The sequence below is a fragment of the Crotalus tigris genome, unplaced genomic scaffold (genome assembly GCF_016545835.1).
Source record: "Crotalus tigris isolate CLP2741 ecotype Arizona unplaced genomic scaffold, ASM1654583v1 scf7180000018224.911827, whole genome shotgun sequence".
Lineage (NCBI taxonomy): Eukaryota > Metazoa > Chordata > Lepidosauria > Squamata > Viperidae > Crotalus > Crotalus tigris.
The window spans coordinates 849,756-869,045 of NW_024096891.1; the positions used below are offsets into that span (position 1 = coordinate 849,756).

At 37.7% G+C, this 19,290-nt stretch overlaps 1 protein-coding gene across 5 annotated transcripts in view; it reads left to right on the forward strand.

The window, feature by feature from the left end:
- MRE11 (MRE11 homolog, double strand break repair nuclease) overlaps positions 1-19,290 on the forward strand; it is a 31,665-nt gene that overhangs the window by 8,203 nt on the left and 4,172 nt on the right. For all 5 annotated transcript variants that reach the window (XM_039349084.1, XM_039349085.1, XM_039349088.1 and 2 more), the window contains exons 6-18: positions 768-909; positions 1,860-1,974; positions 2,428-2,613; positions 4,571-4,742; positions 5,734-5,814; positions 6,417-6,543; positions 9,789-9,892; positions 11,031-11,204; positions 11,895-11,957; positions 12,240-12,450; positions 13,413-13,493; positions 14,190-14,248; positions 16,665-16,726. In XM_039349084.1, the coding sequence (XP_039205018.1) occupies positions 768-909; positions 1,860-1,974; positions 2,428-2,613; positions 4,571-4,742; positions 5,734-5,814; positions 6,417-6,543; positions 9,789-9,892; positions 11,031-11,204; positions 11,895-11,957; positions 12,240-12,450; positions 13,413-13,493; positions 14,190-14,248; positions 16,665-16,726 (1,577 nt within the window). The remainder of the gene's footprint in view (positions 1-767; positions 910-1,859; positions 1,975-2,427; positions 2,614-4,570; positions 4,743-5,733; positions 5,815-6,416; positions 6,544-9,788; positions 9,893-11,030; positions 11,205-11,894; positions 11,958-12,239; positions 12,451-13,412; positions 13,494-14,189; positions 14,249-16,664; positions 16,727-19,290) is intronic.

Sequence of the window (19,290 nt, forward strand, 5' to 3'; positions counted from 1 at the left end):
AGAAGACCAGTAGCTTTATTAATTATGCTAGTAATACTTTAGAAAGACAGCCAAGATTATAAAAATTACAATCCAGCAATTCTGTACTAAAATCTGTTAGTGAAATTGAGCAAGAATTATCTTGTATCCTATACCAAGTGTTCCTATATCAAAGTATTTCTTAAACTTGTCAAGTTTATAATAGATTATGATTAGGAAAGCATACAAAATAAAAATAGCATTTAATGTACATGGTTTGTGTTTTAGCATAGGATAGAATGTAAGTTCCTTAGGGTAAAAGCGTACAACCGTTCGTTGTACAATTGATTTGGTTCATTGTCTTCAACAAAATCACCAAGTTTTAAAAATTGAACTTTTACCATACTGTTTTTGTATATTTTATTTGTGAGATGTTGTTAATTTGTGGAAAACTACAGTAATTAGTTACATTCTGGTTTTTGTCTAATTGTTCAGAGATTATTCTTAGCCTGGAGGATTAGAAGCTACAGTATTTGCAATGCCACTTTATGTAGCTTGCAATCACTCTTATGTTTTCCCTACTTTTGAGATGTCGAAGGCTTTAGGGACTATTTAATACAGGAAAATACATTAATTTGTCATTTGTCTGAGAAATTTAAGCAATTGTAATATGCAAAGTATACTGGTTTTTACTTATGTGCACACGCAAATAAGTAACATATTCTGGTTTTAATGTTTTATATTTTGGAAATTTAACAAAATTGATGTGTCACAAATTCCATTTTTGTTATTATTTTCCATATCTATAGGCAGATGGTCTTTGTGCTTTGGACATTTTAACTTGTGCGGGACTTATTAATCATTTTGGACGTTCACCATCGGTAGAGAAAATAGAAATTAGTCCTATTTTGCTTCAGAAAGGAAATTCAAAGATTGCTCTTTATGGATTAGGTAAGATTTTTGCACCTCTCTAATCGGGTATTTTATGTATACGAGTGGTTCTCCAAAAATGGAAAAAAGAATAAAAGATATTGAATTTAATTTCTATTTTGTAATTTGTGGGTTAGAATTAAGAGTAGGACTAGCAAGATTTGATCCACAAAATATTGATTAGGTGAATGAAAATGTTTCCAACTATTTCAAGTGCAAAATTTTGTGAGCTAACTCATTTCCAAGTGCAAAGCCTCTGTTTTGTGAAACACGCTGTTCTAAGTGTTTCAGAAGTGTTTCAAGCTCAAATTTACCACTCCCAAACGCTGAGATGGAAGTTCCATTCTGGAAAGGATTCAAAATGATATGTTTTGCATGCTCCTAAATTTTATTTAGAGTTTCATGCAATGAGTAGAGAAGTCGCTGCGGATTTTACTCTGCTAGTTGTTGCCGACTATTGGGGACAGTGCTCATCTCCATTTCAAGGCCATTGAACCAGTGCTGTCCAAAGAGATTTCTGTGGTCATGTGATCAGCATGATGTCGTGGAACATTGTTACCTTCCCACCGAAATGGTACCTATTTACCTTCTTGCATTTGCATGCTTTCAAACTGCTAGGTTGGCAGCAGCTAGGTGAGGATGGGAGCTCATCCCATCATGTGGAGCTCAGATCTCAAATCTAGGCTGTCGGCTTTCCAGCCAACAAGCCCAGGGTCTTAACCGCTGAGTCATTGCACTGCCCCTCATGCAATGAGTGCCATGTGGAAAAAGTGTAAGGCTGCAAGGTGTCCCCAAACCCAATTTGTCTTTAAGGTGTTGCAAAGGACTGAGGTCATGGCCAATCTAATCTTTAGTTGGCAAAATAATTTCATGTGATATCTAAATACTAACTGGAATCTCACTACTCAGCTGTGTAATTTTCTGCTTGGTAGATCACTAAAAGCCCATTGCATGTAATTTTTCTCTTCTAGGATCTGTTCCCGATGAAAGACTACATCGGATGTTTGTGAATAAACAAGTAACCATGTTGAGGCCAAAAGAAGATGAAGATAGATGGTTTAATCTGTTTGTAATTCATCAGAACAGGTATAGATACAGTCCCCAGGTTACATCTTATGCCTTTGGTCTATATTGATCTCATCTGGATCCTGAATTGATAGCCTGTTCTTAGTTATGTCATCCACTTTGGTTGTTGAGATTGTTGTTTATTTGTAGCCCAGGAATGATCTGTCTCTTGTGTTGATCAAGTCATTGAATTTGACAATGTCACAGTTTTCAATGTGGCAAAATAATTGTAGAACTAGAACAGCAAATCATAATTACAAATGTTTTGAAGCTTACATGAGATTGTAGATATCAGAATCTAATATTTTCTTTTACTTTCTCTTACCTTTTGATATCTGATAAACATATTTGGGACAGTGAGAATGGGCCTAATATTGTGATAACATGTTATATTTAAAAATTGGGTACTTTGGTTTATAGTTTGCAAAATGCTGTTTTAATTTGTTGCTGTCGTGTTTGTTTTCCTTGGCACAGGAGTAAACATGGAGCCACAAATTATATTCCAGAACAATTTCTAGATGACTTCATTGACCTTGTAATTTGGGGTCATGAACATGAATGTAAAATATCTCCAGTCAGAAACGAGCAACAACTTTTCTATATTTCTCAGCCAGGAAGTTCAGTGGTTACATCTTTGTCACCAGGAGAAACTGTCAGAAAGTATGTTCTTGTGTGTTTCAGTAATTTATATTATATATTCAGTACAAATTTATAGGAGTCTTTCCTTTAAACACTGTATCTCTTTCATTTTTGAGGAATCTGTAATGTGTTTTGATTTTTCTTTTGGATCTCTTGGTTCTATTGTGCTTATCAGAAAGGATAATCCAAAGAAAATCTGAAATCAATATCTGATGGATAAATAGCATTTTTCATTGTCACAGATATTGAAGCCACCTGATTAATTAGTAACAGTTAAGATTAGGTTAAATTAGGATTTAAGGATTTAACTATTTACTATACTGTTTCCCCAAATGTAATATAGTTGTTGATATTAAAATTTGCATGTTAACAGATTTACAGGATAAATTTCCCTTGGGTCTCATAGCTGATTGACCATTCAAGAATAGATTTAGACCAGGGGTCTTCAAACTTGGCCCTTTTGTGACTTGTGGACTTCAACTCCCATAATTCCTCAGCCAGCGTGCCTGAGGAATTCCTGGCTGAGGAATTCTGGGAGTTGAAGTCCACAAGTCATAAAAGGGCCAAGTTTGAAGACCCCTGAGTTAGACTGAGGTAAAGTAGTATAGCCAGAGAGACTTATTTAAAGAGAAATACTTCCCAAGAACCTTTCTCACTAATGGTATTAGCAAATTATAAAAATTCAAACTCCTCTGCTAAAAATAACCCCTGTGCTAGGAATTGCATGGAATCTGAGGCAAAGACACTGTAGGTAGTCCTCGACGTATGACCATTTTTCACACTTAACAAACGTTGTGGCATCTCCACAGTCATGTGATCGAACTTTGGACACAACTGGCTCATGTTTATGAGGGTTGCAGTGTCCCAGGTTCAATTGATCACCTTTTGCGACCTTCTGACAAAGTCAATGAGGAAATCAGAGTCACTTAACAACCATGTTACTAATTTAACAACTGCAGTGATTTACTTAACAAGACAGATTGTAAAATGAGGCGGAATTCACGTTAACAACTGTTTGGTTTAACAATAGAAATCTTGGGCTCAATTGTGGTTGTATAGTTACACTTACAGTATACATCTGACTTGCAACAGGCCACTTAGGGATTTGGAGATGTTCAGCAGAAGCCTCTGTCTTCTGAATTAGAGAAGGACATTTAACAACAGTTTTTCTCCCATCAAGAAACTGTGGAAGAGAAAATGAATAATAAAAAAAATCTCTTTTGTATTTATTTTGTTTTATCCAGGAAAATTACATTCTTATGTGCTGTATGTAATTAATACAGCTCCCTGGGTAGCTTAGGGGAATTCCTTTTTCTCGGTTCAGGGTTATTAGGATAGTCAAAAAGGGGATGAGAAAATAGAAATTGCCTTTGTCTGCTTAGAAGAAAGTGGAATATAAACATAAGAAACACTCTAACATTGTTCTGAACAATAAATCATCAGTTGCAGTGATATAATGTAACTGGATTTAGATAGGAAAGTTACTTCATTACGCACCTATATAAATCTTAGGGCTGATTTTGACGATACTACAGTCAGGTTGAGAGCACTGAAGTGCTTCCAGGTTGAAAGGATTGAATGGTGACATCCCTGTTGCCTGGGAAATATCCAGTCGGGGCTCCTTCATGTCCCCATTAAGGTATCCATCTATCTACTCACCCGCTTTCAAACTGCTGGGTCGGCAGGAGCTGGAGCATGTGACAGGAGCTCACCCTGTCCCGTGGTTGCTTCCGGGTCTCTAAACATGAGCCTGTTGATCATCAGCCCAGCATCCTAACCTCGTGAGCTACTACGCTCCTTACTTTTTGATGATGTAGATGGGAGTTCTTAGCCATGGACCTTGATCTCCTTGGACCTTGATCTCCTCCATCACCTAGGTTTCCATTTTTATTGTCATTGCTCTCAACCAAATTCTGTGACTATTCTGAAGTTCTATCACATTGCCAAGATTTAAGCCGCTTTGTTCAATGCCTCCCAGACACGTTGGCTTGTTGCACATCAAAGACAAAAAAATGAAGATGCAGAAGATTCCTCTCCAGACCGTACGGCCTTTCTACCTTGAAGACCTTGTTCTGGCTGACTATCCGGACTTTTTTCTCCCAGACAACCCAAAAGTCACACAAGTAATACAAGATTTCTGCATGGAGAAGGTAAAGCTTTTTTAAAAAATGCATACTGGTATTGGTATTGCCCGTACTATAGAATTGGATGTGATATTAGATAGAAGTCAATGTCAGGTGAGTTGAATTCTTCATTAAACAAAAGGACTTTTCTTCATTGTTTCTCAGATCTCATTGTTCTCTACACACACACACAAACACACACACTTCGCTGTTATAAACATAGGTACCAGTGGGGACAGTTTTTTCGACTTAGAGCTTATGATGCAAGACAATCACCTTTTTAAAACTAGGTTAAGCTTACGTTAAGGGTCATGTTACATTTTTTTTATATTTTATGCTTCAAAATGGTAGAAATGCTGTTGCTAGTTCTTGGCAATTGCTGCTGTCAAGGTCCCATGAAATTCCCAAAAAAAAAAAAAAAAGGTTTTGAGATTGTGTTTAGATTGGGGGCAATAGACTGCATATTCTTGCTAATGTTTTCTATCATTTTCTTCTAAAATGTTTTGGCAAGACTTCTTTACATTTCTATGAGCATAGACTAGATAGTTGGGGTACTGTCTATTGCTACTAAGTGAGAAGAAGAGATTCCAGTTAAATACAAGCAGGCTACATTGCCTATATTAATGTTGCTGTGGCTTTCAGAGTATTATAAGAACAATAAATCCAATTCTGCTGTGGGTTGGGACAGATTATCTTCATTGGAAATCAGCCTTGTAGTTTCTCCTTTAGGTAGTTTATGTAGTCTAATAGGTATGTTCCAGGAGAAGAAAAATTCTAAAAAACTTAAAGATTGCTTGTTTTAATCTATATCAGGGGTCTTCAAATTTTGTCTTTTTATGACTTGTGGACTTCAACTCCCAGAATTCCTCAGTCAACATGTCTGGTTGAGGAATTCTGGGAGTTCAAGTCCACAAGTCATAAAAGGGCCAAGTTTGAAGACCTCTGATCTGTATTGTGCATATATTGATACCTGATATAGCAGATTTTGCATTTAGCAAATTATGTCCCTTTCTTAAAGGTTGAAATGATGCTGGAAAAGGCAGAAAGACACCGTCTGGGAAATTCCAAACAACCAGAGAAGCCTCTAATAAGATTACGAGTAAGAATGTGATCTTTAAATCGGAAGCTTTCTTCCTAGTGTTTCATTAGCCAAACTTTAATAGGCAGTAACTTTTCAAGTATGGGTTGATTTTTAAACAATTCTACATGTCTAATGTATCGATTAAGGCAAGGGTCTTCAAACTTGGCAACTTTAAGACTTGTGGACTTCGACTCCCAGAATCTTAAAGTTGCTAAGTTTGAAGACCCCTGGATTAAGGCTTTAGTTTTGTTTAATTAAGTAGCCTTAGGGATTAATTAAAATATGCCTTAGAGATGGAGGTTGAAAGATCTTAGAGGAGCTAATTTTATAAACTCCTTGGCTGTTTGAAGGTTGCATGAACATTAAAGTTGAATATATTTTCAGTTTTGCCAGCTGTTAGTACATGGTGTTCCTGTGAATTACTAACAGTAGCTAGAATATACTATAATACCAATACTTCAGTAAATATTTGCTATACTGAAATAATAAAGTGTTTGCTAATACCTTAGTAAAATATTGATAAGCACATCAAATTCAGCCGATGAATTTTTAATTATTTTTTAGAGATGCCTAATTGCAAATTCCCACATCTTTTATTCTTTATTTGATTTGATTTGAAGGTAGATTACAGCGGAGGCTTCGAACCATTCAGTATGGTTCGTTTCAGCCAGAAATACATGGATAAAGTGGCTAATCCAAAAGATATCATACATTTTTTCAGGCATCGGGAACAAAAAGAGAAAAATGGTAAATGTTTTAAAACAGTATATATAATTTTCCAAATTTGTTGTAGTAAGTATTGTCCCTGGGAAAAATAATAGAAGTTTATCTATAGAAATTTTTCTTTTCTGTGTGGGAAATTATGTGTGTTGGGATGGGTGAGTGAGATGAAGAATAAGTATAATTACAAGTAGTGCTTGACTTACGACCACAATTGAACCCCAAATTTCAAGTGGGGCAGTTATTAAGTGAGTTTTGCCCCATTTTACGACCTTTCTGGCCACAGTTGCTAAGTAAATCACTACAGTTAAGTTCGTAACATGATTGTTAAATGAGTCTGGCTTCCCCGTTAACTTTCCTTGTCATAAGGTCGCAAAAGGTGATCACATGACCCTGCAACTGTCATAAATACATTCCAGTTGCCAAGCATCTGAACTTTGATCACATGACCATGGCAACAGTCGTGTGAGAAACAGTTCTAGGTCATTTTCCTTTTCAGTGTTGTTGTAACTACAGTCACTAAACGAATGGTGATAAGTCCAGGACTACCTGTATAAATATAAGTATAATGTAAAGTATATTATCTAATACAGCGGTTCTCAACCTTTCTAATGCCGCAACCCCATAATACAGTTCCCCATGTTGTGGTGACCCCCAACCACTTATACATCATCGGGTGCCAGGGGCGTGGCCAAAAAAGGGGGGGGAAATGGCGGACAGCCTTGTTTGGCGACCCCCGTGAAATGGTCGTTCGACCCCAAATGGGGTCCCGACCCACAGGTTGAGAACCACTGATCTAATACCTGTTACTGTTTTTAACATTTTTAATTCTTTTATATTGCTTTTATTGTGTGGTAAGCCACCCGGAGTCGCTTCAGTTGCGAGACGGGTGCCATATACATTTAATAAATAAATAAAACAATAACCTATGAAACAGTTTTAATGCAACTTCAAAAAATTTTTGACCAAACCCATTAAAAAGACAATTTTTTTCATGTAGCGTAGTCCTCTAAATGCACAATGATTTTAATTTATAAATATATTGAAAACAAGATACTTTGCTCCCAATTGTTATTTCAAACCTGGCCATCTGCTTAGCATTGGTTTTATTCATTTATTTGAAATATTAATATAGAGCTTCCAATTAAAAAAAATAATTCGTATGCAAACTGATTCCATTCAGAATCACTTGAACCACAAAAATGTCTTTCATCTCCTCCTCCTCCTTTGTATCTTCTATGCAAAATTTTCCAAATCAGAATCTCATTACAGTCTAGGGATTTTGTAATTCTATAGAATTTGGAGGGGTTACTGTGGAACTTAAGTCCTAACAATCTAAGAATATAATTTGGTTTGTTTAGCACAGTGGTTCTCAACCTTTTTAATCTCGTAACCCCCAACTGGTCGTAAGTCGAGGACTACTCAACTGGTGCAGCACCATTTGAAGAATGGGACTTTTGGCAGGCTCAGCAGGGCAGAGACAGCCTGGACAATTCCTATTGGCTTTTGAAAGCCAATAGAATAAAAGGGAGTAGCACAGCTAAGGAAAAGGGGGAAAAAATGGCAGACTGCGTTGTTTGGCGACCCCCGTGAAATGGTCGTTCGACCCCAAATGGGGTCCCGACCCACAGGTTGAGAACCACTGGTTTAGCACAATCATTGGCTAACTCAGTATGTCTCACTTGCTATAAGATCTTATTACAGAATCAAATTAAATTTATTTAATAAAAAACATCTTGCACATAAGCTGAACATGCAGAAAGATGTAATGTTTCCTATTCATACTAACTATGTTGAAGACACCCTCAAAATGTAGAGAATAAGAAACTCATTTATAGGATCAGTAACTCTCCACTTACTGATCCATAGATTTTCACGGCTTTGGATCTCAGAAATGAGGAGGTCTTCTATTCCTTTCATCTTTTTATATTCTCAAAATTTAAGTTTGAGGTCCATCACTTGTTCTCCGTGGTTTTATTCCTGGACCAATTTGTCTTCCCCCACTACATTATTTCTGTCGTTTTCATGCTGTCAGGTATTTTTATACATCTATTATTTTTATATATTTATGTTGGTCCTTCTTAAATCTCCCACTTCCAAGCAGTTAATGTGTTTCTTCCTGAAAACAGTTGGTTCGTTCTGATAATTTTCTTTTTCACAATACGGCAACCTATTTAATTTCTATAAATTGTAATAATCATTTGCAATAAACTCTTTATCTTTGCCTAAAATCACCTGGTAAGGCCCAGAAGCCTTGTCCATCTCACCTAATGTTTAATTCATTGTCTGGTATTTAACATTCCTTTGAAATTTGTGTTTACGTATGTAATTACAGTATATTACAGCTGATTCTAGCCCATGGATTGTATTCCTTTTTGTAAGGTACTAGGAAGAATAATTACATCCAAGCATTCTTTTTCTGTTCATGCAAGATGAAATGATGGAGTGTTTTTTTTTAGCACTAGCAGTTTGCTAGTCTTTGTTTCACTGATGGTTTCAGCCTTACTATGTCATCTTGTTCAAAGCACCTGTGCTGAAATAAGATGATATTGAGAAATATGTCCTAGCTTTTAAAAGGGAGATTATTAATAGCTGACAAAGATTCTGTATTCAAGGTTTAATGAACACTAGTGTGGTTTGCTGAAGAGGAAATGGATTGCAAAAGGATTCCTGAAATGAAATTGGTCCACAGAATGATTATTATGGTGATAATGTGTATAAGTAAAAACATGATCTCAAGCTATATTAAATGCTGTTCTAGAATCTTCTGTGTTTTTAATGGGGCCTTTTAAAATTCAGTCTTTATTATTTTGAACAATTGTCTTTGCATCTTGGGTTAAAGTTAAAACAAATTAATATTTTTGACCAAATAGTTAACTTAATTCTGAGACTTAGGTTTCTTAATAATTAAGCAATCAAGTAAACTCAGGTATTCAATAAGACTAAAAACTGAACAAAATACAAAAGAAAATCTGCAATAGGAACCTGTGTTATTTTAATGGTGTTGTTTCACTGTTGAAAATCTTTATTTTATCTTTCCATCTGTATTTTTAAAATATAGGACTTCTGTTTTCCATAAAAAATCTATACTTTTGTTACAATTCACTAAACTTTTAAAATAAAACATTACATATTTTCTTTATGCCTACCAGACGTGTTTGTGTGTGTAATTTTTTTTTTAAAAAAACTTCGTGATGGTGATTATTTGGAATAGTAAGCATTTCCTTAAAAGGATTGAAATGTATCTTATATTTTTTTTTATTTTTTTTTAGAAGATGAAGTTAACTTCAGAAAACTGGTCCACAATCCTACAGCTAAGGGAACAACCCTGCGGGTGGAGGATTTAGTAAAGCAATATTTCCAAACAGCAGAGAAGGTAAACATATTTTTCTATTATTTATCACTAGGTTTAAAAATAGTCATCAAAACAGATTTTAATTGAATGATTGGAGTTCCATTATTGGAATTTTCCATTTAAACTTTGGGCAATTTGTGGTTTTGATATTGCGCTGAGATAAACAATCTGGATGTGAAAGTTATGTTAGAACAAAACCTGTAACTTTTTTTTTTAGAGTAAAGTTGTTATGGTTAGATTTGTTGATTTTAATGTTGATTTTAATGTAATGGAGTTAAGGGGGGGTTCTTTAATTACTTTAGGATTTATATATAGTTGATTGATGTTTATTTAATTTTTATGTTTTTTCTTCTGCTATTTTTAGCTCTGTATTCAGCTCTGGGAAGGGGGGGAGGGTTAAGGGGGGGTGGAGGGAGGGTGGTGGGGAGGGATTTTATTGTAAAAACTGTATAAAAAATTTAATTTAAAAAAAAAACCTGTAACTTTTTGTAGCCAGGTTACAAGTTAAGCTTTTGTGGCTAAGCTGCAGAAAATTTAACACTAATTAATTAGTTTTTATTATTTATTCATATTAATTATTATTAATAATAACTAAATCTTAGCTAAAACTTTAGGTATTCCTCAAGTTACAGCAGTTTGTTTAGTGACCGTTCCAAGTTACAGTGGTACTGAAAAAAGTGATTTATGATCGTTCTTCACACTTATGACGGTTGCAGCATCCCCAGGGTCACGTGATCAAAATTCAGATGTTTAGCAACTGACTCATATTTAATGATGGTTGCTGCGTCCCAGAGTCATGTGATCTCCTTTTGCGACTTTCGGACAAACAAAATCAAGGGGGGGGGGAGTCAGATTCACTTAACAACCATGGTACTAACCTAACAGATGCAGTTAGTCACTTAACAACTTTAGCAAGAAAGGTCGTAAAATGGATCAATACTCACTTAACAATGATGGTTACCTGTAGGTCAGTTTGATGATTAAAGGGAGTTTCAAAGGTAGTGCAGGGATAAATTTATTGCTGAATTAAATTTCTCCCAACAAAACATTCCATCATTCCAATTTATCCAATGCTTTCTTCAATTCAACAAACATAATTCAACAAATCTGGTTAGTATATAAATTGAAATCAAACTGACTCTTCGTTTATGTGTCCAAGAAAGTGCAGCTTTCTCTTCTGACTGAGAGAGGCATGGGGGAAGCCGTGCAAGAATTTGTGGACAAGGAGGAGAAGGACGCTATTGAAGAACTAGTGAAGTTCCAGTTAGAAAAGACCCAGAGATTTCTGAAGGAGCGGCGTATAGATGCAGAAGAAGCCAAAATTGACGAAGAGGTTTGTATGGCATGATTTATTCTTCCTGAACACATTCAATAATTGAATATTACAAATATCTGTATTACGATTACAAATGTCACATCATGGCAAGGAGACTGATTTGAACAGCTGCTTCCCTTGAGTAATTTTTGGCCACCTTCAGATGGTCAAATTCTTGTTTAATGTACCAGAATACCCAGGTAGTCCTGGACTTATGACGACAATTTTGAGCCCAAAATTTCCATTGCTAAGCAAATAGGTTGTTAAGTGAATTTTCCCCCATCTTACGAGCTTTCTTGCCAAAGTTGTTAAGGGAACCACTGCAATTGTTAAGTTGGTGACACGATTGTCAAGTGAATCTGGCTTCCCCATTGACTTTGCTGGTGAAAAGGTCACAAAAGGTGACCCCATGACCCCGGGACACTGCAACCGTCATAAATATATTCCAGTTGCCAAGTGCCTGGGTTTTGATCACATGACCATGGAGATGCTGCAGTAGTTGTATGTGTGAAAAATAGTCCTAAGTCACTTTTTTCAGTGTTGTTGTAACTTTGAACAGTCACTAAACTAATGGTTGTAAGTTGAGGATTAGTTGTACTTGAATTTCAGCTAGCCTTTTCCCCCCCTTCAGGAAGGAAACAAATTTGCATTAAGCATGAATTCTTATTTCATCTGAATATATTCGGTGACTCTTCCATTTCAATGCAGGTTCAGCGCTTCAGAGAATCGAGAAAAACGAACACAGTGGAAGAGGACGAAGAAGTCCGTGAGGTAGGCCGAAATCCACGAATCAGACGAGACTCATATTTACCTCACAGTGTGCTTCACTTCTTTCTCTACAGAAATGTAGACCACACAATTCCTTTTGTTTCAAATCAAGCTTTACCTGCTGTTTGCTCTCCTGTTTTCCCCCTTTCAGTTTTAAGACCACTCATTGATTTAGCAGTAAATATTTCTTCCACCCCTTTGGTAATTTCCACTCCGTGCATGGAGAAATGCTTTCATATCTGAGTGGAATTCTTTTTTTTTCCTGCTTCCCTCTTTTTCTCCCAGGCTATCAACAGGGCCAAAGCCAGATCTCAAGAGACCGATCGTGCTTCGGTGATGAGTGATGACGACCTCATGGATGTGGCCACCTCTAACCAAAGATTCAATGATGAATCGGAAGACTCTTTAGCTCCCAGCCGGGGTAGACAGAGAGGTCGGGCAAGAGGCAGAGGACAGAATGTCTCAGCAAGGGGGTCATCTCGGCGAGGAAGAGGAGGCTAGTTTTTTTTCCATCTTGTTGCACTTTCTATAAAGCTGTTGTGGTTGATTATTGGCTTACAGGTACTCCTCAACTTTACAACAGTTCATTTACTGACCATTTGAAATTACAACACCACTGAAAAGAGTGACTTATGAGTGTTTTGCACACTTACGACCGTTGTAGCACCCCCCCCATGGTCATGTGATCAAAATTCCAATGCTTTGCAGCTGGTTCATATTTGTGACGGTTGTAGTGTCCTGGGGTCATGTCATCACTTTTTGCAGCCTTCTGATAGTAACGACCGTGTTACTAATTTAATAACTGCAGTGTTAAGTGAATGACTGCAGTGGTGGAATTAGTAATGCGATTGTTAAGTGAATCTGACTTCCCATTGACTTTGCTTGTCAGAAGGTTGCAAAAGGTGTTCACAAAACCCTGGGACACTGCAACCGTCATAAGTAGGAGTCAGTTGCCAAGTGTCTGAATTTTGATCACGTGACCAAGGGAGTGCTGCAACAATTATAAGTGTGAGAAAGTCGCTTTTTCCAGTGTCGTCATAAGTTCGAATGGTCACTAAATGAGCTGTTGTGAGTCAAGAACTATCTGTAATATTGTCTAACCCAGGGGTAGGCAACCTTGGCTCTTTTATGACTCGTGGACTTCAACTCCCAGAATTCCTGAGCCAGCCATGCTGAGGAGAAATGGAGAGGTTTCCAAGCTGAGCCATGCTGGCTCAGGAATTCTGGGAGTTGAAGTCCAGGAGTCATAAAAGAGCCAAGGTTGCCTACCCCTGGTCTAACCAGATACATTGTGCTAAGTGTCTGCAGACGCCATGTTGCCAGTCCTGTGTTAGTTCCTTAAAGGACATTGCAGTCTGCATAAGCCAATTTGGGGGCACCATCCTAAAGGCTTAGTAAGGCTTGGTAAAAAGAAGTGAGAAAATGTAAACATCTGACTGTCTATTGTATTGTTTACAGGAAGTGCTGCCCGTGATCAGACAGGCAGCAGCAGAACGTTTAAGCCTCTCACTCCTACGAAAAATATGTCGATTTTGGATGGTAGGTTATCTTATGAGCTTTTACTGCAGTGGTTCTCAACATGTGGGTCAGGACCCCATTTGGGGTCGAACGACCATTTCATGGGGGTCGCCAAACAACGCAGTCCGCCATTTTTTCCCCCTTTTCCTTAGCTGTGCTACTCCCGTTTATTCTATTGGCTTTTGAAAGCCAATAGAATAGACTCTCTTGAATAGAGTCTAATTCTATTGGCTTTCAAAAGCCAATAGGAATTGTCCAGGCTGTCTCTGCCCTGCTGAGCTCACCAAAAGTCCCATTCTGTAAACGGTGCTGCACCAGTTGAGTAGTCCTCTACTTACGACCGGTTGGGGGTCGCGGCATTAAAAAGGTTGAGAACCACTGTTTTACTGTATCTGGCGAGCGACTTCCTTGGTTCATACAACACAGTAGTCCACATAGCACAGTAGACAGACATTAAATTTATTTGGTTTGCTGTGTAAACCCAAAAGATTTTGATATATTCAGTAAATTGTTCTTAAATGAAACACAGCTAAGCGCAGTAAGCAAACCAACCGTTGTCATTTATGTACATCTTTAAAAGGGATATAAACGTCTGACATAACGTAGGTCTTGCAGAAATGTTTTTAATTCTCTCGTGCTTTGTGCCAACAGTAGTTTATTTCAAAGTGTCATAAATTTACCATCATTGCTATACATTCATACTCTGATGTTTTCTAGCATTTAAGTCATCCAGACAGCAGCCCTCCCGAAACACGCCTGTCAGGAATTACTCAGAGGTTGGTAGTTATTTCATGATAAAATCCAGCAATTTCCCCTTTTTCTGGGAGTGCAATGCAGCTTTTTCCAGGCGGGTTGGGGAATATTACAAATTGTCTTCTCAGTGCTTATGAAGGATATCCGTTGAGGAAAGCTGATTTGCTATGTAGCAGATAGGGACAATCTTCTACGAAGCCTTGAGGTGTGGCATTTGTTTGGGCCATCTGCTTAGCTGCCTCTTTCCCTGGAGGGGCCTGGGAATGCTGAGGCTTTTGGGGTGGCTTTAGTGACTCTACTGAAGGAGCATCCTTCCTTTGCAAAGCGGGCAAGTGTTTTATTACGGAAAAGGGTAAGGCTCACCTGGTTGATTTTTGGATTGAGTAACCAGGTTTGGGATACAAGAGAGGGGCAGTGTGTTCAAAACATGGCATCATTTTGTTTATTTAAGTAATTTACGCAGCTGTCCAAATCACAAATAGGCGTAAAAGCGTAAAATAGAATGAAAAGTACAAGAAAGCTGAGACAAACATTTTCAAGCTATTATAGGAGAGGCTCATCCAATTTCCTGGCCTGGTGTTGCAGTGCAGAGACGAGAGTCAGATTTTCAAAGGCTTATAGGAAATCAACTGGTCAGAGCCCTGAGCCCAGTACCCCAGCAGAGGGGTTCCCCCCCAAAAAAAAAGTCAGGTGCCACTTTCCCAACAGAAAGTAACTGTTGTGGTTCCGGCTAATGAAACATTCCAAAGAACTTCCAGGCATTTATTTTCCTAAAAGTCTTTTATTGTTACAAAATGTCGGCACAGGCACAACAGAGGGATGCTAGGATCTAAGTTCTCTTCCTCTGAGCAGTTAAATTATCAGCATGTTCCCTCCCTAAATTAGCCCTCATATCTCACATTATCCAATTAGTGTGAAGGTCAAATGTTTTCTTCCTCTTTCTTTCCCGGGCTTTACCCCCAACCCTCCCTTCTGCTCTGTATTAACCCCATAATTACCAGACAATTCTGCATATTGTCAAAAGCAAGAATATATAATATTTGCAGTGTTGACAGTAACTCAACTACAAACACAACATAAACCGGTAAAAAAAATAGGGACAGAATCAGTCACCAATAAAAAAAGAACACAAGGGATGTTTGCTTGTGCATATACGGATAGTCCTCAACTTACAACAGTTCCTTTGGTGACTGTTCGAGGTTACAACAGCACTGAAAAAGGCGATTATGACCGTTTTTCACATGACCATTGCAGCATCTTCATGGTCCCATGATCAAAATTGGGACGCTTAACAACTGATTCATATTTATGACAATTGCAGTGTTCCACGGTCACGTGATCAACTTTTGTGACCCTCTGTCAAACAAAGTCAATGGGGATGCCAGATTCACTTAACAACTGTGCTACTATTTAATAACTGCAGTGCATTTAACTATGGAAGAAAAATTGTAAAAGAGGCAAAACTCACTTAACTAATGTCTCTGTCAACACTGCTAACATTGGATGTTCTAGCTTTGACAACATATGAAGATGCAGCTTTTTACTTATGCTTTACTTTTAGAATTAGATGATGCTGTGGGAGGAGGCAGAATGTGGTGGGAGTTAGTTAGACATAACAATATTGTACTAGTGCAGTGATGGTGAACCTTTTATAGACCAAGTGCCCAAAAACCGGCCCGCCCCCCATGGCCTGGCCCCGCTCTGCCCCCTGCTCTGCCCACCCACAGGGCCTCTCACCACAGGTCACCCAGGCAGCCTTGCAGCACCATGGCAGCCACACCCTCTGGCTGCACCCCGCAGCATCATCTGCAAGTGATGGGGCATGAGGGCGGAGTCTTGCCTCTGCTGCCTGGCTGCCATGTGCTTGGCTGCGCTGCTTTGCGTGGGCTGTGCCTGGGGGGCCTCTCCTCCGGGCAGGCTGCTGGTGAGGAGGGGGCTATGGGGGGAGGCGGGGCTGGGGCAATGGCGTGCATGCCCACAGAGAGGGCTCCGAGTGCCACCTCTGACACGGGTGCCCTAGGTTCGCCACCACTGTACTAGTGTATTCAGAGCTTGAAATAAGAGATGATAAGAACTGGCGTTAGAGAACAGGAGGGAAAGCCTGCAATTCAAACTAATTGGAGAATGTGATTTATGACTATTAATCGGAGGAGGGAATTGTGCTTTGATACTATGTGCTCAGGGGAGGGGAATTCAGATTTCGGCTTCAACCAGGTATGTGCCCATGCCATGCAACTTGAATAAAGATTCTTTAAGGTAAACAATGCCTCGAAGTTCTTTGAAGAGTTTCATCTGTCGGAACCATGACAGTCTCACTTAGCAATAGAAATTTTGAACTCCATTGTGGTCGTAAGCTGGGGACTAGCTCAACTTGTATTAAAAATGTATTAAGCTGTATTAAAAGTGCAGCTTTCTGGGCCTTTGCTCTGTCTCTTGCAGGTAATTGAAGATGATGATTCTGATATGGAGGTGTCTTTTACTACTTCCTCTACAAATCAAAGGTTAGTAGAACCGTTGATCTAGAGTTTGTTATTTATAAGAGGCCTATCTAGGCAGATAGAGAAAGGTTGGCTGAAATAGCTAGTGGAAACATTTTTCTTTGAACACAAAAGTGTCATGTCCATGGATGTTTTTGGTTTTGTTTTATTAGTTTTCTATTGTTACATTTCATTAGTGCTTAATAAACATTGTGTTACCTGGATTACTTTTTGTTTTGCTTAATAATACCCATTATATTCCTAGTCTCTACACCGTTTTTCCAGCCATTGATAAAATAAATTCCATATTTGAAAATATTCTGTATATTCTTTCTCTTTAATCCTCAGCCTGAGTCTGTCCTTTTCAGCGTAGTCCAATATCTTCTTAATTACCTCTTCATCTGATGGTATTTCTTCCTTCTTCCAGTGCTGAGCAAATACAATCTTTGCTGCTGTCAATGCACGCAATATTAGATACACACTTCACACAACATAGTACCAGTATGTCCACGGATGTTTGTGGGCATGCGTACAGATCATATTATGACTATATCACAAGCTGCTTTGGAACTTTGCTGAAGTTTCAAAAATAATTTCTCTTGTTCAGTGAAAGTTCTGATTCAAAAACTCAACCCAAAATTCTCTTAAGCAAAAGTTATTTAAAAACCATAATTATTTTATATTGTTACAGTTTGATTTTTCTTCTGCATTTTATATTTTAACACAATTTTCGTTGGGATATGCACCACTCGGAGTCAGTTGGGATATGCACCACTCGGATTAGAGCAGCTTGTACATCCAATAAAATAAAATAACAAAATAAAGTAATAAAAATATATATAAAATATATAGAATAGAAATAGGAACAGAACAAAACAGAACATAATAGAATAGAATGTACATTGTAGTCAGAGTTAAAGGAGTCATCTAAGTAACTGTTCTTCCAAAAGGAGGTGTTGTTTAAGGTCTCCATTCCTTTAAATTATCTAATTATGGCAAAACTTTACTTTAATGGACCTCAGTTTAGTGCATATTGAACACGGTAGACTTAATTTCTCTTCCAGCATCCCTTTAAAGCTGAAAGCCTACAATACTGTACTCAAACTATTCTGGGCAGTTCATGCAAATTAATGCCATTTGTATCAATTTGTGTCATTAGGTAATTGATATACATTGACATAAATGATGGGAACCCGTTTTAATAACTGTTTGTCATAAAGAACATCTAAACATCTGTTGAACCAAGCTTTTGCTGCAGTTTCCTGGCACACATCAAAGTTACTAAGCTTATCAATAATTCTTGGGAATCTCATTAAATTAAATGTTTTTCATACTTTCCCCCCCATATAATATTGTTGTAACAACAGTGCAGGCAGCCCTTGACTTATAACCATTTGTTTAGTTACTGTTTGAAGTAACATTACAACCATTGCAGCGTCCCCATGTTCACACGATCAAAATTCAGATGCTTGGCAATGGGTTCATATTTATGATGGTTTCAGTGTCCCGGGGTCATGTGATCAGCTTTTATGATCTTCTGACAAAGTCAATGGGGAAACCAGATTCACTTTAACAACCCATGTTACTAACTTAACAACTGCAGTGATTCACTTAACAAGAAAGGTTATGAAATGGGGCAAAATTCATTTAACAACTAGCTCGCTTAGCAACAGAAATTTTGGGGCTAAGTTGTGGTCATAACTCGAAAACTACCTGTAATATGTGAGTTCACTGCTTTGTTTTTTTTAAATGCCTTTTCTCTGTTCATTTAAAGTCAGCAATCCTATGCCCAAAGGCTGTATGTATTTAAGGCTATATTTATCCTTAAAACCATTTTCATGCAAATATGGAACAGAAATTGCAAACTAACGCTGTCAACTGCATACAGAGAAAACCAATATAAAATGTTCTACAGATGGCATTTAGCACTGGCGAGATTGGCCAAGATATATAAAAGTATGAATCCGGATTGTTGGAAATGCAAAAATAAGGAAGGAACATTTTATCATATGTGGTGGCAATGCCCCAAAGCAAGCAAATAAGGAGATGGATACAGGAAATAACAAAACAACAAATTGAACTTAAATCCGAAATATTTCTACCAGGCATAATCAATCCAAAAATGGGAAAACAATTTCAATACATCATTATACATATAATAACTGCAGCACGCATTGCATATGCGCAATGCTGAAAAAGGGAAAACATACCAACAAATGCAATGATTATACGTAAGATGTTAGATTGTGCTGAGATGAACAAACTTAGAAATAAAGGACAAAGAAGTTACAGAATTTTATTAGATATGGGACATGTATTACAATTAGTTAGAATTGAGGAATAAAAAAGTATGAGAAGTAATGTAAATAAATGTAAGAGATATAGGATATAGTATTGTTAAGAAAAAAGAAAAAAACGTACTTTGTATTTTGTTGTTTGTAAAGAGAAAAAGGAAAAATAAAAATTAAAAAAACCCATTCTCATGCAAAAGCCGAGGTGGCGCAGCAGTTAGGGTGCAGTACTGCAGGCCACTTTAGCTGACTGTGTTCAGCAGGTCAGCGGTTCAAATCTCACCGGCACAAGGTTGA